Genomic DNA, 23,875 nt, shown 5'->3' with positions numbered 1-23,875 from the left:
CTGCCCCCCACCTCGGCGGGGGGCACGACGGGGGCCCCCCCCTGGCATGGGGCTGTACAGGGGAGGGGGCCTGGGTGCACGGTGGCAGTTTGGTGGGGGGGGGGGGGACAGCAGGGGAAGGGTTTGAGGTCTTTTCTGTTATAAAAGAGGAAAAAAAAAATCAGAAAAAAACACACAAAAAAAAATTCCTTCATATTAAAGTTTTACAAGTGGTCCCTGGGGGAAGGGGGGGCGGGGGGGCCCCGGTCTGGCGCTCGGGGGGGGGGGGGCCGGGGATCACAGTGCTGGCTGAGCACACAGACGGGGCTGGGGGCCAGGGACCCCCCCCCGGGGCTGGCTTGCTGCCGGGGGGGGGGGGCTGCTCTCTGCACTGGGGCCTGCCCTATAGAGCGCTTGAGGGGGCCGGGTGCTCCATGGGGGGGTGTATGGCTTGGCCCCCCCCTTCCCCTGCCCCCCCAGCACAGCCTGGGGTGCCCCTGGCTTGGGGGGGGGGGGTGTCTGCAGTGGTGGGGGGGCTGTGCTGGCGGTATGGCCCCCCCCCCCCCCCGCCCTGGGTTTTGGCAGGGCTGGGGTTTGGCTATGGGTCCCCCCCCCCGCCATGGGTTTGGGGGGGGGGGGGGGGATGCCCAGCAGGGAGGGCACTGGGAGAACTGGGAGGGGGTCATGCCCTCCCAGACAGGGCCGGGGGGGGGGGGGGGGCATTGCTCATTAGCATTTCAGCTAATTGCAGTTAAGTGCATGTGCCCCAGCTGGGCAGCATGCCATGGGGGGGGGGGGGCGGGGGCTGCAGCACCATGAACCTCCCACTCCCCCCAAAATGCTAGGGGGGGGGGGGCACCACCTGCCAAGGGGGGGGGGGGGTAGGGGAACAGTGCCATGAAACCCCCCAAAAATCCCCTTCCCCATGCTTGGGGGGGGGGGCTGGCACCCATAACACCCCCACAACAGGCCTGCCCCGGTGTCCAGACCCCCCCCCACCCCAGCACCTACCCCCACCCTGGGGGAGCATTTTGGGGTGGGGGGGGGGGGGGTGTGTCCCAGTGCTGGGGTGGTCCCTGCCCCGGGAGCGGGTGGGCAGTAAATAAGTCGCATGACTTATTTCTAATTATTATTATTATTTTTTTTCTGCTTTTTGTTTGTTTGTTTGTTTAGTGTTTTGGGCTGGGGGGGTGGGGGTGGTGGTAATTATTATTAATTAATTTTTTTTCTCTGGTGCGTGTGGGCGTCTGGCTGTCGGCGGCCTCGGCGCTGGGCTCACACGCTCATTGTCATGCTGGGCGAGTACTAGAGAGAGCGGAGACACCGGAGGGTTAGCTGGGAGGGGAGGGGGGGGTCCGGGGGGGGGGGGGCACACACCACTGCCCCCCCCCACACCACCCACCTCACGCCTCCCGGCCGCTCGGCCAAGGCGAACTCCCCGCTGCCATGGGGTGGGGGTCCACCACTGGGACTTTCTGTCGACCCCCTCCCCGTCCCCGGCTTCCGCGACCCCCCCGGGCCCCCCGCCCTCGCCGCTTGCCCCCCCGGGGGTCCCCGGGGGTCCCCACCGGGTCCCTTACGCTGTCGCTTTGGAAGGGGTTTAAGAAATTGCTGCTCAGCTCGGCGTCGTCCCGCGGGGTGCCGGGGGGGTTGCTCAGGGCCCCCAGGTTACTGGGGGAGCTCTGGGAGGCGGGGGGGGGGGGGGGAGAAAAATGTTAGTGGAGTTGGGGGGGGGGGTATGGTGTGGGGTCCTGGTGGATTGGGGATCCCAATAAATGGGGTCCCAGGACATGGGATCCCAGTACGTGGCAGGGGGGGGGTCCCAGTATGTGTGGGGGGGGTCCCAGTGCATGGGGGGGGGGGGGCTCAATAAACGGGGTCCTAGTAGGTGAGGTGGGTCCCAGTGCATGGGGGGGCTCAATAAATGGGGTCCCAGTACATAAAGGGGGGGCAGGGGGGAGCCCAATAAATGGGGTTCTAGGACATGGGAACCCAGTACGTGGGGGGGGGTCCCAGTGCATGGTGGGGGGGGCTCAATAAATGGGGTCCCAGTATGTGTGGGAGGGGGTCCCAGTGCATAGAGGGGCTCAATAAATGGGGTCCCAGTACTTGGGGGGGGGGGTCCCAGTGCATGGGGGAGGGGCAAATAAATAGGGTCCCAGCACATGGGGGTCCCGGTGCACGGGGGGCCCCAGCAGTGCAGGGGGGGGGGGGTCTCAGTGCATGGTGGGGGGGGTCCCAGCACCCAGGGTTTCAGGGTCCCCCCACTCACCTTTGGCAGCCCATCCATGTCCCCGGAGCCTGCAAGGACGACAGCAGCATGTTAGTGACCCCCCCCAAACCGTGTGTGTGTGTGTGTGTGTGTCCCCCCAGCTCCCACCCCCTGCCATCCCCCTCCCCATCCCCACCCCCCCCCCACCCTGCACGGAGCCCGCCTGCCCGCAGATGGAGCTCACGGACCGCAGGATGCGGCCACAGCCCCGGTCCGGGGGGTGCTTGGGGGTGGGTGGGGGGGTCACACACGACACCCCTGGCTGGGTGGGGGGGGTGGTTTTGGGGTGGGGGTACCCACCTAAAGATCCGTTCATGTGATGCGGCTCCATCGCGCTCATGCCACCCATGGGTCCCTCTGGTCCGGGTCCCATCGGGAACTGGAAGGGAAGATGGGGGGGGGGGCTGTGAGCAATGTGGGGACCCCCCCATCCCCATCCCTATGTCCCCCCGACCTCGTCCCCCCATCGCCGTCACTCACGTTTGGCCTGTTCCCCGCGGGCCCGATGGGGTTCATCATGGTGTACATGTTCTCACTGGAGTTGGTGGAGTCTGGGGGGGGGGGCAGAACAGCGAGGGGGGGGGGGGAGAACACCATGGAGGGGGTGAGCCTGGTACCCCCAAATTCCTCCCCAACCCCTAAACCTCATCCCATAGACACTCACCTCCGGGGCTGGGCAGGATGGGGGTGCCGGGGGGGCCACCACCCCCGGGAGGGCCCTGGTGGGGGGAGAGGAGGGAGGTGAGTTGGGGGGTAAGGGGGGGGGGGGGGCACAGCGGGTTTGCCTGCAGTATGGCCCCCCCACAAGTGCACCCCGATACTCACCACATAGTTCCCAGGGGATGAGGAGGAGTAGGCGATCTGGGGGGGGGGGGGAAAGATGGGGGGAGTCAGCATGGGGGGGCACAGAGCCAGCACCCCGCTGGCTCCAGTGGTCTCCCCCCCAGATATTCCCCACCCCGTCCCCGACTTACGGAGTTGGCGTTGGGGTTCGGCCAGGGCCCACGGCCACCGGGACCCCTGGAAGGCAATGGGGAGAGGTGAGGGGGGGGGGGTCCTGCCGGTCTCTGGGCCCCCCCCACCCCTGCGTGGCCACCCAGCTCCCCCTGCCCAGCTCCGGGATTGGGGGGGGGGGCATGGACCTTACATGTTCATAGCAGGCATGCCAGGGCCGGCCAGCGAGCTCGGGGGGGGCCGCATCCCGCTGCCGTAGGTCTGCAGGGAGAGCAGGAGGGATCAGCAGGGGCTGGGACATCCCTGTCCCTGTCCCCATCCCCACCCGTATCTCCTTGTTCCCAACCCCATCTGTAGCCCTGTCCCCATTCCTGTCCCCAAACCCATCCCCATCCTTATATCCCTGTCCCCATCCCTATATCCCCATCCCCAGTCCCATCCCTGTCCCCAAACCCATTGCTATATCTCCGTCCCCAGTCCCCTCCCTGTCCCCATCCCTATATCCCCAGTCCCATCCCTGTCCCCAAACCCATTGCTCTATCTCTGTCCACAGTTCCATCCCTATCCCCATCCCTATATCCCCAGTCCCATCCCCAACCCCATCACCCTCCCCATCCCTTTGTCCAGCCCCATCCCTATGCGAGTTCCTGTCCCCATCCTTGTCCCCATCCCCATCTCCCTGTCCCCATCCCCGTCTCCCTCTCTCCATCCTTGTCCCCATCCCCATCCCCGTCTCCCTGTCCCCATCCTTGTCCCCATCCCCGTCTCCCTGTCCCCATCCCCGTCTCCCTGTCCCCATCCTTGTCCCCATCCCCGTCTCCCTGTCCCCATCCCCGTCTCCCTGTCCCCATCCTTGTCTCCATCCCCGTCTCCCTGTCCCCATCCCCGTCTCCCTGTCCCCATCCTTGTCTCCATCCCCATCTCCCTGTCCCCATCCCCATCTCCCTGTCCCCATCCTTGTCCCCATCCCCGTCTCCCTGTCCCCATCCCCGTCTCCCTGTCCCCATCCTTGTCCCCATCCCCGTCTCCCTGTCCCCATCCCCGTCTCCCTGTCCCCATCCTTGTCTCCATCCCCATCTCCCTGTCCCCATCCCCGTCTCCCTGTCCCCAATCCCGTCTCCCTGTCCCCATCCTCATCCATATCACCCTGTTCCCGCTCCCTGTCCCCAATCCCGTCTCCCTGTCCCCATCCTCATCCATATCACCCTGTTCCCGCTCCCATCCCTGTATCCCTGTCCCCCTGTCCCCAACCCCATCTCTACCCCTGTATCCCTGTCCCCAACCCCATCCGTGTGCCCATCCCTATCCCCAACCCCATCCCAGTCCCTGTGTCCCCCCCCCGTGCCCCCCTCACCTGGGGGGCCATGCCGGCCATGCCTCGCGGGGGGTTCATGCGCTGCATCGGCCCCCCCATGCCGGGATGCCCTGCGCAAAGCGGGAGGGGGGGACAGCGTGAGACCCCCCACAGCATCCCCCCTACACCGACCTGGTGGTGGGGTTGGGGACACACACACACATGGGGACAGGGACCCCCCCCCCCCCCCCCCAAAAAAACTCACCCTGCGACCGCACAGCTGGATCCATGGCGTTGGGCAGCAGCGGCTGGGAGCCAGGGACACCCACGGGAGGCTGTTGGGAAGCGGGGGGGAACGACACACAGGACAGTGGGTCAGGGTGCTGTGGGACCCCCCACCCCACCCAGAGGGGTCTGCAGTGTTGGGGGGGGGGGGGGGGGGGGTGTCCCTGTCCCAGACCACCTCACCTGGTTCGGCATCCGGAGCGGGGGCCGGGGGCCGCCGGGGTAGCGGGGGGACATGAAGGGCTGCAAGAGACGGAGCAAGGTTGGGGTAGGGGGGAAGAGGATGCGAAATGGGGCTGGGGGGGGCTGTGGCATCACCCTGGGGGGGGTGGGGGTGGGGCTGGGACACTCCTGCGGGCACTGGAGGGGGGGTGGCCGGGGGCTGCCGGGCTGTACCCAGCCTTACCTGGCTGTGCGGCCCCAGCATGGGGGCACCGGGGTTGTGGGGCGGAGGTTGGGCGTGGGGTGATGGCTGAGAGCCCGCAGGTCCCTTCAAGAGAAATAAAACACAGTTATGGGCTGGGGGGGGGGCCTGGGGAGATGGGGGGGGGCACCCCGGTGGGGGGCGTGAGGGGTGGGGGGACACTGGGCTGGCCCCATGCTGGGAGGGGGCAGCACTGGGGGGGGGGGTGGGAGGTGGTCTGGCTGTGCCACAGCATGGTGGGGGGGGGGCCCTGGCTCCTGTAACAGCCCCCCCCCCCCCCCGGCTGCACGCACACGTGGGGCTCAGGCGTGTGCACACGCTAAGGGCACGCACACGCTAAGGGCACGCACACGCCTGCAACGTGACGTGGGGAGCGCAACCGGGTTCCCCAGCACTGTGTGCGAGGGTCCCGGCATGCACACGTGTTCACACGCGTGTGCTCGCACACGCACACGCGCGCGCACACACGCGTGCTCGTACACACACGCGGTGCCCACGCGCGCGCGCCTGCGTCGTCCACACAGCGCTCAGATGCACCCGCCGAACAACCCGAGGACACGCGGGCGCGCTCACGCCCCGCGCCGTGGGCACCGGCACGCGACGCTCACGCGTGTGCATGCGTGATACTCCCCCGTGCGCGCACGCGACGCTCACGCCCGCGCACGTAGGCCCACGCCTGCGCGCTCGCGTGCGAGACGCGCGCTCTCACGTACGCGCGCGCTCGTGTTACGCGCGTGCACCTACCCGCGCGCCGACGTATGTGCACGCACGTACATGCAGCTCACACGTGCAAGCGCACGCAGCAGGATGACACCCCCAACGCCGCCAAGACCACCGAGCCCCCGGCCAGCCCTGCCCACCCCCCCGCAGGCAGCGCAGGCGTTGAGGTGGGGGACACACACACACACACACACACACACACACACGGAGCCCCGAGACACGGTGCGGGCAGGCTGGTACCTGAAAGAAGGCGGGGGGCATGGGCCCCCCCGGCATGCCGTCACCGGGGGGCAGGTTCCCCATCACCGGGCTGGGAGCCGCCGCCGCGCTCTGCGGGGAAAGGAGAGCTCAGTGCTGGAGAAGGTGGGACCCCAAAGCCCCCTCCCCACCATCCCGGCACCCCACGGGGGAGCAGGCGATGCCGGATTTGGCCCCATCCCTGGTACCTCTGTGGCACTGGGGGGGGGGACACACATTGGGGCTGGCTGACCTTTGTGGCTTGGGGGCCACCAGTGTGTCCCATTTGCCCTCCAGTCCCAGGGCCACCCTGTGTGTCTGTCCCCCCCCCCCCCCCAAAAAAACCACCGGAGCCAACACGGGTAACGTCAAGCTCGCCCTGCGCGAGCGAGAGGGCAGCGCGGGGAGAACGCAGCCAAACTGGGGGGGGGGGTTTGGTGGAAGAGGGGGTCTGCAGCTGGCCCTGGGGGGACCCTGTGGGGGGGCTGGCTGAGCTGGGGGGGGGGGGGGGGCGCGGGCAGGGGGCCCTGGCCCCACTCGCCTGCCGGCCCAGTCCGAGGGGAGCTGTTAAGGGAAGGAATGTGCCGGCTTTCCGGCTCGGCCCCTCCGCCACAACTGGTTTCAATTTGTAGGGGAGGAGGAGAAAGAAGGGGGGGGGGGGGGGGGAACCTTGCGCTGCCCCATCCACCCGGGGGGCCCCCCACAACCCCCCAAACCTGCTGCCAGGCCTGCAGGGAGAAGGGGGGCCCCGGCTGTGGTTGGAGGTGGGGGGGGGGGGAGTCATCACCCACCGGTGGGTGATGGGGTCGAGGCACCCGTGGGTGCTACTGGTGTGGAAATGGGGATGGGGTGCTGGTTGGGGAGGGTGAGACCCCACCGGGGGGGGGGGGGGGGGTGTCCCGTGGTGGGCACATGGGTCACGCTATGTACACGGGTCACGCCTGGGACACGGGTGATAGTGGGTGCTGGGGGGCACACGGCTGAGGGTCCCTGCCCCACGGCGTGGCCAGATTGGAGCCCAGTGCCTGCTGGGGTCTGGAGGGGCTGGGGTGGGGGGGGGTCCCAGGGCCCCCAGTCTCATTTACCAGCTGCAGGATCCGGCCCCAGGCGCGCCCCAGCCCCAGGGATCATTTGCAAGACAATGGGAGTCTGTGCAGGCAGCCAAAACCAACAGAGCCTGGGGGGGACTGGGGGGGGGCAGGCACAGCCCCCCCTTATCCCGAAACCACCCCCAGCACCCCTCCTCGTTAACCCCTCGGCCACCATTGCGGTAGGGGACGGTGGCCCCCCCCACCTCCCCGGCTGGGCCCTGGGGTCGGGGTGAGGCGTGGGGACACCCCGGGGTTGTTTGGGGTGATGGGGGTGGCAGAGGGCTCGTGTGGCCAGCACGGAGCCCCCCACGGTCCCACCACCGAGCTCGTCAGGGAGCCATCACAGAGACCACCGTGGTCCCACCGTGGAACCCACCACGGTGCCCACCATGGAGCCATCAGAGCTCACCATGGTCCCATCACAGCACCCATCATGGCGCCCATCACAGAACCATCACGGAGCCCACCACGGTCCCATCACAGCACCCATCATGGTGCCCACCATGGAGCCCACCACAGTCCCATCACAGCACCCATCACAGAACCATCATGGAGCCCACCACGGTCCCACCACAGCACCCATCATGGTGCCCACCATGGAACCATCATAGAGCCCACCATGGTCCCACCACAGCACCCATCACGGTGCCCACCACAGCACCCATCACGGAGCTCACCATCATCCCACCACAGCACCCATCATGGTGCCCACCATGGAGCCCACCACAGTCCCATCACAGCACCCATCACAGAACCATCATAGAGCCTACCATGGTCCCACCAGAGCACCCATCATGGTGCCCACCATGGAGCCATCATAGAGCCCACCATGGTCCCACCACAGCACCCGTCACGGTGCCCATCACAGAACCATCACGGAGCCCACCATGGTCCCATCACAGCACCCATCATGGTGCCCACCATGGAGCCATCATAGAGCCCACCATGGTCCCACCACAGCACCCATCACGGTGCCCACCACAGCACCCATCACGGTGCCCATCACAGAACCATCACGGAGCTCACCATCATCCCACCACAGCACCCATCATGGTGCCCACCATGGAGCCCACCACAGTCCCATCACAGCACCCATCATGGTGCTCTTCATGGAGCCACCACGGAGCCCATCGTGGTGCTCGTCACAGGAACCACCACGGTGCCCACCCAGCCTCGTCCACCCCGGCGTGACACAGGGGACGGGTCCCCCCCCATCAGCCTGGGGGGGTGTCGGGAGGGGCGAAGGGTGAGATGGCAGCAGGGTCACCCCACGGCCACGGGGCCAACACAGCCACCCCACGGATGGCAGGGAAACCTTTGGGGTGGGGGGCACAGGCCCTGTCCCGTGTCCGTCCCCCCCCCCCCCCCCGGAGACAGAGCTGAGGCAGAGTGGGGTGCAGACCCTGTCCCCTTTTGGGGACCCCCCCCAACTCCCCTGCCCCATGGTGCAGGGATGGTGCTTGGCCCCCCAGCCCCGAGTGGGGCCACGGCTGCCCCCCAGCTCCAGCCCTACAAGGGGGACAGTGCTGCCCCCCCCCTCCCTGCCATGACAGGGACTGAATTGGGCCCCCCCCCCCCCATCACTCAGTGATGCAAAGCAGAGTTGCCATGGCAACAGGTTGGGGAGTTTCGGCTCCTCCTGCAAGCTCAAGGTCAGGAGGGAGAAAATAGGGTGGGGGGGGTGGGGGGGAACATGGGGGGGGGGGGGCAAAGCACAAGCTGGGGGGGGGGTCCCCACACCGCCGCACCCCAGGGGGACCCCAGACCCCGCTGCGGGGCTGGCTGCTGCCAGACACAGGCTGGACCCTGCCAGCCCCCCCCCACCCAGGGTGATACGGGGGGGGTCACCATCCCCCTGATGCTCATGGATGGATGGGGGGGGGGGGTCCCCACGCACCCCAGGCCAAACAGCACCCATGAGAGAGCGAGGGGCACCCGCTCCACACCGGGGAGCCCTAATTCACCCCACGGGTACCGGTGGGCAGCGGGATGGGGACGCGACTGTGGCGGGCATCCCGTGGGGTGCAGCGTGGGTGCTGTGGGAGTGTGTGTGGGGGGGGCTCAACCCCCCCATAGCGGTCCCCAGCGCCCCAGCTCTGCCTGCCAGGCAGCACTGCCATGGCAACGCGGCCTGACCCGCGCCTCGTCCCCGGCGTCACCGCACCAGCAGCCTCATTAATTCCATCATGGAAATCAGCTCTGCGCAGTGCCGGGGGGCCGGGGGCGGTGAGGGTTGGGGGGAGTGTTGGGGTTTGGGGTTTGGGGGGGGGAGGGGGGGGGGGTGTCCCTGCTGCAGCCCCGGCAGCCCCCGCGGTGTTGGCGCAGGCACACGCGTGCCCACGCGTGCCCACGCAGCTGTGATGGGTGTCCCGGAGGGTAGCGTGGTCATCCCACTCCATCCCCCCCGCAACAAGCTGTGGGGTGCTGAGCAGCCGGAGTTTGGGGAGGGGGGGGGGGGGGGGTGTGTGGAGGGAAGGGGGAGCAGCTCCGGCCCCGCTCCGGCAGGATCGGAAGAGGATCGGGGGCAACGCGTGCCCCGTGGCCTCCTCCATCCCACGGCACGCCTGAACGCCAGGGCACCGCACGTCCCGCAGCATCCCGCGGCGCCGTGGACCCCGCAGCATCCCGCGTCCCGCGGTACCGTGGATACCGCAGCATCCCGCATCCCCCAGCACCGCGTACCCCGGAGCATCCCGCATCCCCCAGCGCCATATATCCCAGGCGGCACAGCACCGCGTGTGCCACAGCATCCCGCATCCCACGGCCTTCTGCATCTCGTGGCATCCTGCACACCACGGCATCCCACATCCCTCGACACCACAGATCCCGCAGCATCCCACATCCCTCAGCACCACGGATCCCACGGCATCCCGCACCGCACGGCACTGCAGATCCCGCAGCACCCCGCATCCCTCAGCACCACGGATCCCACGGCATCCTGCACCGCGTGGCACCGTGGATCCCGCAGCATCCCGCATCCCTCAGCACCGTGGAACCTGCAGCATCCCACAGCCCTGGAACGACGGCATCATCCCCCATCCCAGGGCACGGTGCCCCCCCCCCGCCAGCAGATCCCCACCATCCCAGGACCTGGTTCCCCTCCTGCCACCCCCTGTGCCCCCCCCTTTCCCTGCCGGCAGCCCCGGCAGGAGCGGGCACACGCCGGGCTGTTGACTCTGTGCCAATGATTAACTCGCCAAAGGCTGGCACCGATAAGGAGGGGAGCTGCCGGTGCCAGGGTGGGGGTCCCACGGGTGGTGTCCCACCGAGCCCCGAGACCGCAGTGGCCCCTGGGTCCACTAGGTGAGAGGGGGGGGGACACACACACACAGCCCCCAACCCGGCTGGGGTGCCCCCCGTTTGGGAAGCGAGAGCCCGTTACTTTGCCCACGCCGTGGGATGGGGTGGGATCCGGGGGTCTCTGTCCCCTGTGGGGTCGGCGGAGGGGGATGGGCACGCCGGGGTCCCTGGGTGTTGGGGAGTAGGGGGGGGGGGCACTGAGCCAGGCCCCCAGGGATTACCCCCCCCCCCCCCCCCCCTCCTCCAGCCGCCCTGCAAAATAGGTCACCCACGCTGGCGAGGCCGTGGCTGGCAGAGCCGGCGTTAACCCCCGGACCGCCGGCGTCCTCGGCACGGGGGTCTTGCCAGCGGTGGGGGGGGGGGGACGGGGACAGCGTGAAGGGTGGGGGGGAGAGCGGGGGCACAGAGCCCCCCCTCCCAGCACCACGGTACTCACGTAGTCGTGGAAGGCTTTGGCCTCGCTGGAGTGCTCACAGGTTTCCCGGCGGTCGGGAGCGGCACAGTACAGGTCCCAGAAGACACTGGAAAAGTGTGTGGGGGGGACACATACACACACAATGGGTCAGGACCCCCCCCCCTCAAAATGCATCCCTGTCCCCCTACACCGCCCTCGCCTGCTGTGCCCCGTGGCATCATCCCCCACCGCCGGCTGAGACCGGCCACACTCGTGTCACTGATGGCCGGCGGGGTTTGGGGGGGGGGGGGGGGGCCAGTGCTCCATGGATGCGTGTGTGTGTCCCCCCCCCCACGGCAGGGGCCTCCCAGCTCCGGCGCTGTTTTCCCTGGAAACGGTCGCTACGGCCGGAGCCCAAATTCCTGGGACTTTACATCAGGCTGTAGCATCCTGGGGCGGGATGGGGGGGGGGGGGGGTCCCCACCACCCACGCCCCCCCCCCCCCCCCCGGGTGCTGGGGTGGGTATGGGATGGCGGAGGGGCCGGTGCGTGTCCCACTTGCCCCCCCCCCCCCCCCCAGTACTGTTTGTGGGTGCCCCCCCCCCCCCCAGATTTGGGGTGTAGTAGCCAGGTGCCGGCAGCGGGAGGGTTAAGGGCCTGGAAAGCGCTGTGCCCCCCCCCCCCTCCCTTTGCTGTCCATTCCCCCCCCCCCATAAATCACCAACTAATCGTTTATTGGAAATGGCTAAATGCGGCGGTGGCGGCACCGTGGCGCCCGGCACGGCCGGATCCTGCGCCCCACTGAGGGCCCCCCCCCCCCCTCCCTGTCACAACCCCGCTGGGCCGCGACACCCCCCCACCCCCCCACCATGGGCATGATGCCAACCCACAGGGTGCCCCCCCCCCCCCATCCCCATCCCCCCCCCAAGGGTGCAGGGGGTCCGGCCTTGGGCTGGGACCCCCCCCACCAAACCCCCCCCAGCCCCACATTTGGTGCCAAATTGGATCCATCTGGAGGGGTCGCTGGGGGGGGGGGGGGGGGGGCGTAGCCGGGATGTGAGGCCGGGGGGGGGGGGGGGGGCCCCAAAATCACTGATGGGAAAAGCAGAGCGGCAGGTTTATGGGGTACGAGGTGATGTGGCGGCAGCCCAGGAAAAAAAGGGGGGGGGGGCGCCTCCCAGGCCTAACACTGTAAGGAAGGGGTGGTTGTTTTTTTGGGGGGGGGGGGGTCCAGCCCCACTCCTACTTCTCCCCCCCCCCAAAACTCACCACCACCAGGAGTGCAGGAAGCCGGGGGGCTCGCCCAGAGTGATGTTCTTCTCCCATCGGATCTGTGGAGAGACGGGGGGGGGGGGGGGTCAAACATCACTTTACCAGGCCTGACACCCCGGGGATGGGCTCAGGGAGCCACAATGTGGGGGGGTGCAGGGTTCCGAGCTTGTGGAATTGGGGGGGGGGGGGTGTGCTGTGTGTGTGTGTCCCCCCCCCACTTTGTCTTACCTCCGAAAGGAAGGTCTGGGCTGATTTTTGGGCCCCCACGTGCAGCAGGTACTCGTAGACGTACAGCGCCAGCCTGTGGGGATGGGGTCTCAGGGGGGGGGGTCTCGGAGGGGGGGGGTCTCGGGGGGGAGGTATCGGGGGGGGGGTTGATGTGTCTGTGTGTGTGTGCCCCCCCCTCAAAGGGACCTGCCACCCCTGTGGTGCCCCGTGGCAGGGCCAGCATCCCCGCGGTGACACCCCCATCCTGACAAACCCCCCCCCCCCCCCAAAAAAAAAAAAAGGCAGGAGGGGACCCCCGAGTGACACCGGGGGGGGGGGGGACACACGACACGATCAGGATGGAACCCCCGTTAAAGTGCAGAATTAACGGGGGGGGGGGACACACACACACGTGTGTGTCACCGGGGATCTTCAAGGGGGGGGGGGGGGGGGGGGGTCCCGGTGCTCCATCACCCCCCCCCCCACCCCAGGGCAGCGGGAAACGGGACCCTCGGGGCTGACACCGGGCTCGTCGTGGGGGGGTGCAGCCCCCCCCCCCCCCCCCCAACTCCGGCAGGTGCCCCGGGGACAGCGGTGACCCCGAGTACCGGGACCACGGCGGCGACGGGCACAACCGGGGATACCGGTGACCCCGGGGGGGGGGGGGGGGGAGGATGGCACGACCCCCCGGGGCGCGGAGGTGGGGGGGGGGGGAAGGAATCGCGACTCCCGGTGCCCCCGGTGGCCGGGCTGAACCCCGACGGTTCCCGCTGCCCCGCGGCTGCCGCCGGTTCGCCCCGGCGGGGCGGGGCCGCGGGGGTCCGCCCGCCCCCCGATCTCCCCCCCCCCCCCCATCACCACCACCACCCCCACCACCCCCCTCCTCTCCGTCCCCGCTCCCCCGGCGACCGCCCCGGCAAACTTCCGCGCCCCCGGCCCGGTCCCGCCGCGCCCCCCCCCCCCCCCCCCCCATCCTCCCCCCCCCCCCCCCTCCCTCACCGCCGCCGCCACTCACTTCTCGCGGGCCTGGCCGTCCGAGGGCACACCGGAACCCTTGCCCTTGGCGTACATAGTGGGGGAAACGGCGGCGGTAAAAGGTGGCACCGGCTGTCAACGACCCCGGTCCCGGTCCCGGTTCCCCGCCGCCATCCCGGAGCCGGAGCCGGAGCCGGACCCGGCGGCTGCCGGCCGCGCGCGCGCGCGCGCGACGCGCGCCCCCGCCCGCTGGGAGGGAGGTGGAAGGGAGGGGGGGGGGGGGGGGGGGGGGGAGCTTGAAACCGCCGCGCCCGGGCCGGGGGGTCCCCGCGCCGCCGCCGCCGCCGCCGCCTCCTCCCGCCTCCCCCCCCCCCCCCCCTCCCCTCCCGGCTCCGCGCGCGCGGCTGTTCCAGCAACACCGGCCCCCCCCCCACCTTCCCCTCCGGCCCCGCCCGCGCCCGCCGCTCTTAAAAGGGCGATGGCCGGCGCGGAGGAGGTGGTGGGGCCGTGGCGTGGGGGGGGGGGGAGTAGTGACACGAGGGGGGGGGGGGGTGGACGCAGGCACAGTGGGCAGAGGGGGAGACGGCGTGGGGGTGGGTACGGACACGAGGGGGTGGACACGGACAGGGTGGGCACGCGGATGTGGATGGGGGGGGGGAGACACGCGGCGGGATTTGGACACGAGGGGGCGGGCGTGGGCACGGAGGGACACGGAGGCGAGAGGGGACTGGGACACGGGGGGATGGACACAAACGTGGTGGAGTTGGCGGGGGGGGGGGACACACACACGCGGGACACTGACACGAGTGGCGGACGCGGGCCCACGGGGAGGACGTGGACGTGGGGAACACCGGGATGAGGACACGGACATAAACCCACGCACGGAGACCTCCCACCCCAGCCCTGGGGTCCCCTCACAAGCCGGGGTGGGGTGGGGTGGGGGGTGTCTCCCCCCCCCCTCCGAGCAGAGCCCCCACGGGTGCCGAGACCCCAGGAAGGGCCCGATCCTGCCCTCACCCCCTCCCCGACGGCGCACACGCGTGTGCGTGGCCGTGGCGCGTGGCTGCGCGCCTACACGCGTGGGCGAGCGTGTGTGTGCGTGTCCCGGGGAGCTGTGAGAGCTGCCCACTCGAGTCTTCCCACATCACCAGGGCCACAGGGCTGGGGTCCCCCAAAACCAGACCCCCCAAATCCCCCCCCTCCGGGCTCCCCCCAGGCCCCTTCGGGCAGGGAGCAGCACCCGGGGTCAGAGCCCTGCAGCACCCCAGGAAAAGAGCGGGGGGGTCCGGCGGTGACCCCGGAGGGGTGCTGAGGCAGAGGGTGCTGCGTGTCCCCCCCCCCCCGTGTCCCCTCCCCGGGACCGGTTACGCCCTGGCAGGGTGACACGGGACGGCGGGACCCGCCTGTTCCTCTTCCCACACCCCTGCCCGTGCCAGGCAGAGAGGCAGGCGAGTTGGGGTGCTGGGGTCTGGGGTTTTTTTTTTGGGGGGGGGGGGGGGGGGGAGCTGGAAAACCACCTGCCAGGACCCTTGGGTGCTGCCCTGCCGGGGGAGAGGGGCGACAGGGTGGGTGCCAGACTGGGCTGCGCTGTTGGGTGCGCTCAGATGGGCTCAGGTGGGTTTTACTGACAACCACCCCCCCCCCCCCCTAATTTTCTACCCAGGCGACCAGAGGGGCCATGGGGCACCCGGCAGCCCCCCTCATGCCGCTGCTGCTGCTGGCGCTGCGCCCCGCGGCCCCCTGCTTCACCGTGCCGTCGGACGCCCCCGCCGAGCTCAAGCTGATCAACAGCAGCCGTCGATGCGCCGAGTTGGACTGGGGCCTCTTCCAGCGGCAGAACCGGCTGTGGCTGAGCCATAACGGCATCGAGGCCCTGAGCCCCTCGTCCCGCGTCGAGCCGGAGCTGGAAAACCTGGATCTGTCGTACAACCGGTTACGGGAGCTGCCGGACGCTTTCCTGAGCCGAGCGTGGGGTCTTCGGCATCTTTGGTTGCAGAACAACCGGTTACGGGATCTGCCCGACGGTTTCTTCGCCAACGCCACGGCTCTGCAGGAGCTGTGGCTTCAGGGTAACCCCCTGCCCGCCGTGCCCACCACCGCCTTCCAGGACACCCTGCGGTATTTGGCGGTGCCGTGCCGCTGCGACGTGGCGGGCAGCGTCCTGGCAGCCTGCTCCCGGCCGGAGGGCACGGCGCTCCGGTGCCAGTGCTTCACGTCCAAAGACGATTCCTTCAACGTCACCGATTTCCACGCCCGGGAATGCCAGGGCAACGTGGGGCTGGTGGCCGGCGCGGTCGGGGCCGCCGGCGGGGCGGCCGTGCTGCTGGCGATCGCCGCCGTGGTTTGCTACCGGCGGAGGAAAGCGGCCGGCGCTGCCACTGGTGCGGGGTGGGGTAAGCGGGAGTCTGCCGTGGCCCACGGGCAGCCCCGCTACATCAGCCGGGCCGCTGAGATCGGCGCCGCCGACACCACCGCTGCCGCGCCGGATTATGAGAACGTCTTCGTGACCCCCTGCGCCGCTCCGGCTGCCGCGCGGGGCTGGATGCCGGAATGGCAGGAGCAGCGGTACAGGTGAGGATCCGGCACGGGGATCGGCTGCTTGAGGTATGGCCCATCCCTTCCCATGCTGTGCCGTGCCATCCCATCCCATCCTGTCCCATCCCATGCCCTGCCATCCCATGCCATTCCATGCCATCCCATCCCATCCCATCCCATCCCATGCCATCCCATGCCATCGCATCCCATGCTATCCCATGCCGTGCCATCCCATCCCATCCCATCCCATCCCATGCCCTGCCATCCCATCCCATCCCATGCCATTCCATGCCATCCCATGCCATCCCATCCCATCCCATGACATCCCATGCCATGCCATGCCATGCCATCCCATCCCATGCCATCCCATGACATCCCATCCCATGCCATGCCATCCCATGCCATCCCATCCCATGACATCCCATGCCATGCCGTGCCATCCCATCCCATCCCATCCCATCCCATCCCATCCCATGCCATCCCATGCCATCCCATCCCATGCTATCCCATGCCGTGCCATCCCATGCCATCCCATGCCATCCCATCCGTGCTGTGCCATGCTGTCCGGTCCCACTCATGCCATCCCGTGCCATCCTGCACTATCCCATCCCATCCCACCACCCCCAAAGCCCAGGCGCTTGCCAGGGCTGAGCCCTTTCCCCCCACCCGCACCCCCAAAGCCACCCCATGGCGTTCGCTCCCTCGTCGGAGACCAGCCCCCCCCCGCGACCTGCCCCATCGCCTGGGCACGGTGCGGGGGGTGCCACCCCTCTGTGTCCCCCCCCCCAGACCCCAGGTTCCGGTGGACGACGACTATTTTCTGGAGAGCGAGGCCGTCTCCGGGGACCAGCCCATCTACGCCAACACGCAGACCCCCGGCGAGGACAGCGTCTACATCATCCCCAACCAGTGAGGGGCCTGGGGGGGTCCGGGGGGGGCTGTGGGGATGAAGCTTTGGCTCCCACCGATGCTTCTCCCAGAGGCTTTCCCTGGTGTGTCCCCCCCGCAAGCCCAGAGGGGACGGGGATGGGCGCTCCCCATGGACGAAGGCTCCGGGGGTCTCCCCACGGCTGGGACGGCAACACGCATGGTCCCCGCGCACACATCCTGCCAAGAAGGCCTTTCTCGGGGCGGGGGAGGCATTATTTTTAATTACACCCCCCCCCCCCCGCCTCCAGCCCCTTCCTTCGCCCTAGTTCCCACCACGGGGCGAGCGTTGAGGGTTAGCGCTTCCTCCCCGGGGCCGGCAGCCACCGACCGCGGGGACGCTTCGGCACGGCATCCGCCGGCACGCCGGCACGCCGGAGCCTTCCCAGCCGGGGACACGTGGTGGTGGTGGGGGGGGTCTCCCTGGGGCCATCTGGCAGAGCGGGGGGCCGTGGGGTGACCACGGCCGGCACACGGTTCCTCTTCCCCTTTTCGGCTGCTGATGGAGAGTGTCCGGGCGCACGTGCGCTTGGGGACGTGTCGGTGGTTGGGGACATCCGGGCGCTGGGACCAACCCCGCCGTCGCCTGCAACACCTCCGCCCTTTTCCTGCTAAATCTGCCACTTTTGGGAACAAGAGACGTAGCACCTTTTTTTTTTTTTTTTTTTTTTTTTTAATGCTCCTAGCAAGGTCCCTGAGCCCGACGCTGCTGGGTTGTGCACCCCGAGGGGACCGGCAGCCTGGGGACATGGGGTCCCTACGGCTTGTCTGGGTGCGCCACCCCCAAATTCTTCATGGGTTCCCTGAGCTCCGGTCCTTGTGATGCTCCACCGTGCCCCATTAAATGGTTTAATTATCTTCCATTACCTGTGTAGCTCGTGGTCTGCTGGGAGCCCTGGGCAGGACACAGGGTGGCTGGTGCCGTTCCTGGGCTGGATCCGTCCCTCTGGCAGCAGCGAGGTGGCACCAGCCGAGCAGAGCTGCGGTTCGTTATCTGTTAATGGCACTGACGGCCTCGATAAGGGGTGTCGGTAGCACAGGGGTGGCTGTAAACATTAACCCAAAGGAGCTGTGTAAGGCTGGAGGTCCCCAGGGAAAGTCCCTGGAGCTCCCAAAGCCCTTGTCCCCAGAGCAGGGGTCCCAAGGGATCAGGACCCTCAAGGACAGGTCCCCAGAGGCCATGTCCCCAGAGCAGGGGTCCCAAGGGATCAGGACCCTCAAGGACAGGTCCCCAGAGGCCATGTCCCCAGAGCAGGGGTCCCAAGGGATCAGGACCCTCAAGGACAGGTCCCCAGAGGCCATGTCCCCAGAGCAGGGGTCCCAAGGGATCAGGACCCTCAAGGACAGGTTCCCAGAGGCCATGTCCCCACAGCAGGGGTCCCAAGGGATCAGGACCCTCAAGGACAGGTCCCCAGAGGCCATGTCCCCAGAGCAGGGGTCCCAAGGGATCAGGACCCTCAAGGACAGGTCCCCAGAGGCCATGTCCCCAGAGCAGGGGTCCCAAGGGACCAGGACGCTCAAGGACAGGTCCCCAGAGGCCATGTCACTTTAGCCCAGGTCCCCAGAGTGGAGGTCGCCGAAGCCCAGGTCCCTCAAGTCCACGTCCCCGGGGTGGAGGTCCCCATAGCTTGTGTCCCTCAAGCCCTGGTCCCCAAAAACCCCATCCCCAGACCAAAGGTCCCCATATCCCATGTCCCTCATGTTCTGGTCCCCAAAGCCCACGTCCCCAGACTGGAGGTCCCCATATCCCACGTTCCTCAGGCCCAGCTCCCCACCGGGAGCTGCCACGGAGCCAGGCAGCCCAGGACACCCCCAGGACATGCTGGAAGAGGGGACAGGACAGAGAGGAGCTGTGACCAGCAGAACCACCTCATCCAGCTGTGGCGAGTCCCTCGGGGATACGGTGTGTGCCACCGACCGACTGCGGTGGCAGAACCCGGGGGAACCGGGTATTTCCCCCACTTCTCGATGCCCACAGTGTCCCACGGTTGAAGTGCTTGGAAATCGGACCAGCGGCTGCATCCCGGCTGGACATCCCAGCCGGGGGGGGGGGGGTCAAGGCTGCGCCCAGCACCCATCTCAAGGACACAAACAACTCAAAGGTCTCTGGGAGCATCGCCCAGGCATTACTCACCCGCCACGGCAGCCGCTGGCAGGGGAGGGATGGGGCTGGCCCAGTCCCGGAAAGCCATAAGGATTTACAGGCAAATCCATATGGAGTCAGCTCCCGACCGGTCACCTGTGGAAGAGGGGCTGAGGGTCCGAGCTGTGGGACCCCCAGCTGAAGGTGACCTGCTGCGGGGCTTCTGTCGGAGACCCCCAGCCGGTTGTGCGGGAGGAGCAGCCAGCATCCCTGTTCCCATCACTTTATTCATTTACATTATTACATTACTTCTGTTTTATAGAAATATATAAAACGCAAATACACGCACACAAAAAAACCCTTTCCCAAAAAGGTATTTTGCTATAAAATACAATAAGTTAGCAATAAATAAGAGAGTTGTATAAATAAGTCTCTAAGCAGAGAAGAGACGATGCTCAGACATGGGGCGGGCTGCGGCCACGCAGGGACAGACCCACCCCGGGCTGTTTGGGCTCTCTCGGGTGGGCAGGATCCACCTACCAAATAAAACACGGTTTTAAATAAGGGAAGAGAGGGGGGAATAAGTTATCGTGGCCTGTGGAGGGGAGTTCACAACTGAGGGCTGAGCCAGATGGCGGAGCCGAGGCTGGCGCGGAGGCATTTTGTGCCACAGGGTCCGATTTTTGGGATGCCGGAGCTGCCGGGAGACGGGCAGGCTCTGCCCCATCCGAGCGGTGATGGGTCCCAGTCCGAACCAGAGGCGATGCCATCAAGCACAGTGGCACCTGGTGACCAGCATGTCCTCGAAGAGAGTGGAGACCAGCCTGCCCTCGCCGTCGTAGTGCATCAGCACCATGGGGTCGTAGCCGGCGGGGACGCAGCAGGGCGGTGGGGTGGCTTTGGAGAGGGAATGCATGCGGGCTTTGATCTGGGCGTGCATGCTGGCCGGCTTGTAGTTGTGGGGACAGGAACCTTCGCAGAACCTCATGTAGTAGCTGTTGGGGGCGATCACCCAGTCCGCCCAGCCGATGTCCTGGAAGGAGACCTTGAGCGACTTGAGGCAACACTTTCCGTCGCTCTTCCCACACTCCTCCTCCAGTCCCCGGGCTCTCCTGGCCCCCCGACCCGTGGTCTCATGGGTTTCCACCTCCAACACCAGCGTCTCCCCCACCGAGGTGGCCAGCAAGGCTGAGACATCGGCCGTGAAAGCCAACTCCAGGCGCAACGTGTCCTCGGAACCGGCAGCCCAGGGCTGGACGGCCGCCGTGAGGTCCAGGCTCCGGGAATCACGGTCCAGCTCTTGGCTACGCAGAAGCTGGGGGGTCCCGTGAGCCCCCCCCAGCATATAGATGCTGACCCGGGGGGACACGGAGGTGTCGGGTAGGGACACGCCGGGGGATGCCAGTGACTCCTTGAAGAGCTTCAGCTCCGCCTGCGCCACCCGGAGCTGTCGGTGGAAAGCCTCGGTGCGGGAGAGGAGGAGATGGTAACGGTAGGGACCACGGGGGTCCTGGTGTCCTTGGGGGTCCTGATGTCCCCGGGGGGTGGCCGGCTGACGCAGCACTGTGGAGACAGGGAGGACAGATGTTCGTTAGAGACGGCAACCCACCCCGCCAGTCAAGGCTCGTGACCAGCTTCTGTCCGGCAGCCAAACCGCCTTCTCCCGGGAACCACCCCAATCCCGAGGGATGCTGAGGCCAGGGAGATTCGGCCCCCATCCTCATCCTCAGGTCACTTGGAACCCACCATCCCCGGGGACCCCCAGCCAGAGGGTCTCACTGAGGAGCCCCAGGACCTGTCGGGGTGACCCCCACCCCACACCCTGGCTGTCCCCCCCTCCCCCCAGCCAAAGCAGCAGGAGCCGAGTATTTCCCTAAATCACCCCAGATCCGGATAAAACCCCAAAGTGGGGCTCAAGCTGGGGCTCGAGGGATGGCACCTCCGCTCACCCCCAACCCATCTCGAACCCCTCTCGGAGCACCCACGGCTGCCGCTGCGCCGCTGATCAAAGCTCCCATCCCAAATTTCCTGGGGTTTGTGTTTTTAAGCAAAACCAGCTCAAACGGTGGCTCCTCCCCAGCGTCAGGTCAAAGGAAGGAGCCGGGATAAGGATGACCACGGTCACCGCGATTCATGCCCGGTCATGTCCTGGCACACACCGAGGCAGCTGGGCTGGCGTGCCCGAGCTGGGACACGTTGGGGACACACACACGTGTGTGTGCCGGGGGGGGGGGACGGGACACGACAAGGGTCACGGGATGCACGTGGATCCGTGGCCACTTACACGTGGGGGTCAGGCGATGCAGGCGCCTGGTCCTGGACACGGCTCCCTCCTCCTCCCGACTCCGGTTTCCCGTCAGCTCGGCCACTTTCTGCTGGTACAACCGCTGCGCTCTCCGGATGCTCTCCTGGTCCAGCCGGTGCCGGACCACGGGGGGAGTGGGCATCCCCAGCCGTTCCAGAATCCCCTTTTTGATGGCTTCCAGCTGGAGCTTGTCCTCGTCCCACGCGTGGGGCCTCAGCTCCACGCCGGTGAGAAGCAGCAGGAGCTGGAGGCAGCCGAAGGCGACCCCAAAATCCCTCAGGACCCTCGGCATCGCGCAGGCAGCCGGCGGTCCCGGGGGGATTTATTTGCAAAACCTCTTGCGCGAAGGCTGGACGTGCAGCTCCCGGCGATGCTGCCAGGGGAATGAATGAAGTGGACCAGACCTGAATTTATAGGAGCCGAACTTTGCCCGCCCTCCGTCCCCCCCTCCCCGTCCCAGGCTGCCGGCGGGTGACGCCGGAGTAAACACCCAGCAGGAATCTCTCCTCTCCGCCTGGGATTTCGTACGGGAGCTCTGGCGGTGCTGGAGTTGGGTGATTTGCAAGCTGGTTTGCAGCTGTGGAGATGAAAAATATGTAATACTTTTTCTCAGACACAAACATTTCCCTTCAACCTCACGTTTTCCTTGCGGATCGCCGTGCCAGCTCATGGCCGGGGGGGGGGGGGGGGGATCCCCCTCACCTCCCCTGCCCCGTCGGTGAGGGGCAAGCAGCCACGGGCAATATCCCATGTCCTCGGGGATGGCTGTGGGTGATGGAGAAAGGATGATGTGCAGGGCAGCACCATGGTGCAGCTTGTCCATCCCTGCATCCTCGGCTGCCTTCTCTGTCCTTCGCCTCGCGCCGATCCCCGTTGGCACACGGGTCCTCGTTATGGCGTGGGACGGAGCCGGGCACGCAGCCCGTTCCCTAAAACCCCTCGGAAGCAGAAGCAGAGCAGGGAAGCAGCGGCCAGGCAGCCCGGCTCGTTCCGGCACACTCACGGAGGAGGGAGCGGATCAGCGTTGGACCTCGTCCTACCAAACCGACGCCGCAGCCCGGCTTGCGGCAGCGGCTCCCCCGTGCAGCCGATGACCGGTGTGGCTGGGGAACGGCTCTGCCCCGGGTCCGGTCCCTCCTGAAGCAATGGTGGCCTGGGTTACATCATCCCTGGGCAGCCCAAAGACGGTTGGGATGGAGCCGGGCACGCCAGGCTGGCACGGATCCAGCGGGGCCACGTGCGTTGGGAAGTGCCGTGCCAGACCGGGACTGCCCACGCACTGGGAAAGAGAAAATCCAAGGTGGGAACAAGCCACCGAGGCCGGCATGGGACCACCTGTCTCTCACCTTCTCCTAAGGGATGCTTTGACCAAAAAAGATGAGCGGAGGGATAAGAAATCCCTGGTCAGACGAGGCAACGGGCAGGTCTCCCCCCAGCGCTGGCCGGGGCAGGCGAGGCCGTTCCCAAATGTCCTGAAGTTGAGCCAAGCGCCTGTTCTTTAACTGTGCTCCTGCTACGGGATGAACGTGCTTACAGTAATCCCCCGATTTCCAGCTGGTTATTCTCTGCTCCTCCTCGGGAGCCAGCTCCTGCCTTTCTCACCCGGTTTCGTGAGGGGTTGCCTGAGGCAAACCCGAGACCAAACCTTCCACCCTAAAACACGTGAAAGGAGAAGTTTGTCGGCACGAGCAGCGTCAAGTGAAGGGGACCGCCCCAGCTCGGGCTCCTCTGCCCTGCTCTGGATCCGTCCTTGCAGAGGGACGGATGAAGAAGGGGCAGGAGGAGCCCACCCAGAGACCTCGCACCATTTCAAGCTGCCTTTCTCTGCCCGGAACCTCCAGCTTGGAAAGAAACCCCATGTGTGGCTCACAGGGAAACCTCAGGGTCAGGTTTATCTCGAGCGCTTTGTCCCACGTGCAGTTGGGCACCATTCTGCTTCTGCCGGGGGTGACACGGCCGGGCAGGGAAGATGCTCAGATGAGCTTCCCAACCCGAAGCATCTTCCCGCCGGGAGCTGGTCCAGGCACTGGCTCCTCAGTGGGTGCTTTCATTCCAGACGGATCTGCGGGATCCTTAGGGAGTTCCCGGGAGCGCCAAGCACCCCTGTGATCCCCTTCCCTGGGGATTTTACCAGCTGGGGTGACTGCAAACCTTCAGCCCTCCCCCAATTCAAGGAAGAAGGGAGACGGAGCATCACCCCAGGAGGACCACAAACCTCCAGGTAACACCCCGGGGCAGAACCGCCATGCCAGCCCGTTCGCCCCGAACATCTCCAGGTCCCCAGCAGGCACCAGTCGGGCCACCAGCACCCTCCACCATCTGCAAGGTGCCAAACACGCTTGTCCAAAGCCGAATCGGAGCCGTGCAGCACATCCGGGCGCAGGAAGAGGCCCCGACCCACCAGCAATCACATTGCCCGGTCCTTGAGCAAGACCCAGCAAACCCCTAAATCCTGCAGTTCTGCTTTTGCAATGAATTTTCTAACCGTAGGCGCGTTGCGTGGTACAAGCCCCATCCACGAGTGACGCACAGTGGCTCGCGCTCGGAGAGCATCAAAGTTTGCCGAAGCCGGATGTTTTCTCCCAAAAGGCGCCAGCCGTGGAAGTTGGAGATTTACAGTC

At 67.2% G+C, this 23,875-nt stretch overlaps 3 protein-coding genes across 12 annotated transcripts; 1 reads left to right on the top strand and 2 right to left on the bottom strand.

Annotated features, from left to right (window-relative positions):
• Positions 1-1,131: 1,131 nt before the first annotated feature.
• SSBP4 (single stranded DNA binding protein 4) lies at positions 1,132-13,611 on the bottom strand. 4 transcript variants are annotated; one of them, XM_049808242.1, is made up of 18 exons: positions 13,445-13,611; positions 12,451-12,523; positions 12,220-12,281; positions 10,993-11,077; positions 6,169-6,258; positions 5,191-5,274; positions 4,968-5,027; positions 4,765-4,834; positions 4,560-4,630; positions 3,399-3,466; positions 3,226-3,271; positions 3,077-3,112; positions 2,916-2,970; positions 2,732-2,802; positions 2,552-2,630; positions 2,252-2,280; positions 1,560-1,661; positions 1,132-1,284 (listed from the first exon to the last, which is right to left on the bottom strand). In XM_049808242.1, the coding sequence occupies exons 1-18, from the start codon at positions 13,498-13,500 to the stop codon at positions 1,255-1,257; spliced, it is 1,167 nt and encodes a 388-aa protein (XP_049664199.1). In that variant the 5' UTR covers positions 13,501-13,611; the 3' UTR covers positions 1,132-1,254. The 4 variants fall into 4 exon arrangements, with proteins under 4 accessions (XP_049664199.1, XP_049664201.1, XP_049664200.1 ...); XM_049808244.1 differs by lacking the exon at positions 1,560-1,661; XM_049808243.1 differs by lacking the exon at positions 5,191-5,274.
• Positions 13,612-14,814: 1,203 nt separating this feature from the next.
• Positions 14,815-17,729, top strand: LOC126042235 (uncharacterized). 2 transcript variants are annotated; one of them, XM_049809036.1, is made up of 4 exons: positions 14,815-14,852; positions 15,068-15,975; positions 16,729-16,848; positions 17,553-17,729. In XM_049809036.1, the coding sequence occupies exons 2-4, from the start codon at positions 15,083-15,085 to the stop codon at positions 17,671-17,673; spliced, it is 1,134 nt and encodes a 377-aa protein (XP_049664993.1). In that variant the 5' UTR covers positions 14,815-14,852; positions 15,068-15,082; the 3' UTR covers positions 17,674-17,729. The 2 variants fall into 2 exon arrangements, with proteins under 2 accessions (XP_049664993.1, XP_049664994.1); XM_049809037.1 differs by lacking the exon at positions 14,815-14,852 and adding an exon at positions 14,912-14,969 and having other exon boundaries at positions 16,729-17,729.
• Positions 17,730-19,240: 1,511 nt separating this feature from the next.
• On the bottom strand, positions 19,241-23,494 carry GDF15 (growth differentiation factor 15). 6 transcript variants are annotated; one of them, XM_049807481.1, is made up of 4 exons: positions 23,060-23,494; positions 22,857-22,907; positions 21,234-22,767; positions 19,241-20,512 (listed from the first exon to the last, which is right to left on the bottom strand). In XM_049807481.1, exons 3-4 carry the CDS (start codon positions 21,544-21,546, stop codon positions 19,719-19,721), a joined length of 1,107 nt encoding a protein of 368 aa, XP_049663438.1. In that variant the 5' UTR covers positions 21,547-22,767; positions 22,857-22,907; positions 23,060-23,494; the 3' UTR covers positions 19,241-19,718. The 6 variants fall into 6 exon arrangements, with proteins under 6 accessions (XP_049663438.1, XP_049663434.1, XP_049663436.1 ...); XM_049807477.1 differs by having other exon boundaries at positions 21,234-22,423; positions 22,601-23,494; XM_049807479.1 differs by having other exon boundaries at positions 21,234-22,391; positions 22,601-23,494.
• Between the last annotated feature and the right edge of the window lie 381 nt (positions 23,495-23,875).

This window comes from Accipiter gentilis, chromosome 8 (genome assembly GCF_929443795.1).
Source record: "Accipiter gentilis chromosome 8, bAccGen1.1, whole genome shotgun sequence".
Taxonomy (NCBI): domain Eukaryota; kingdom Metazoa; phylum Chordata; class Aves; order Accipitriformes; family Accipitridae; genus Astur; species Astur gentilis.
Note: the sequence above shows the minus strand (reverse complement) of the source record. Positions and strands in the feature narration are given on the sequence as shown.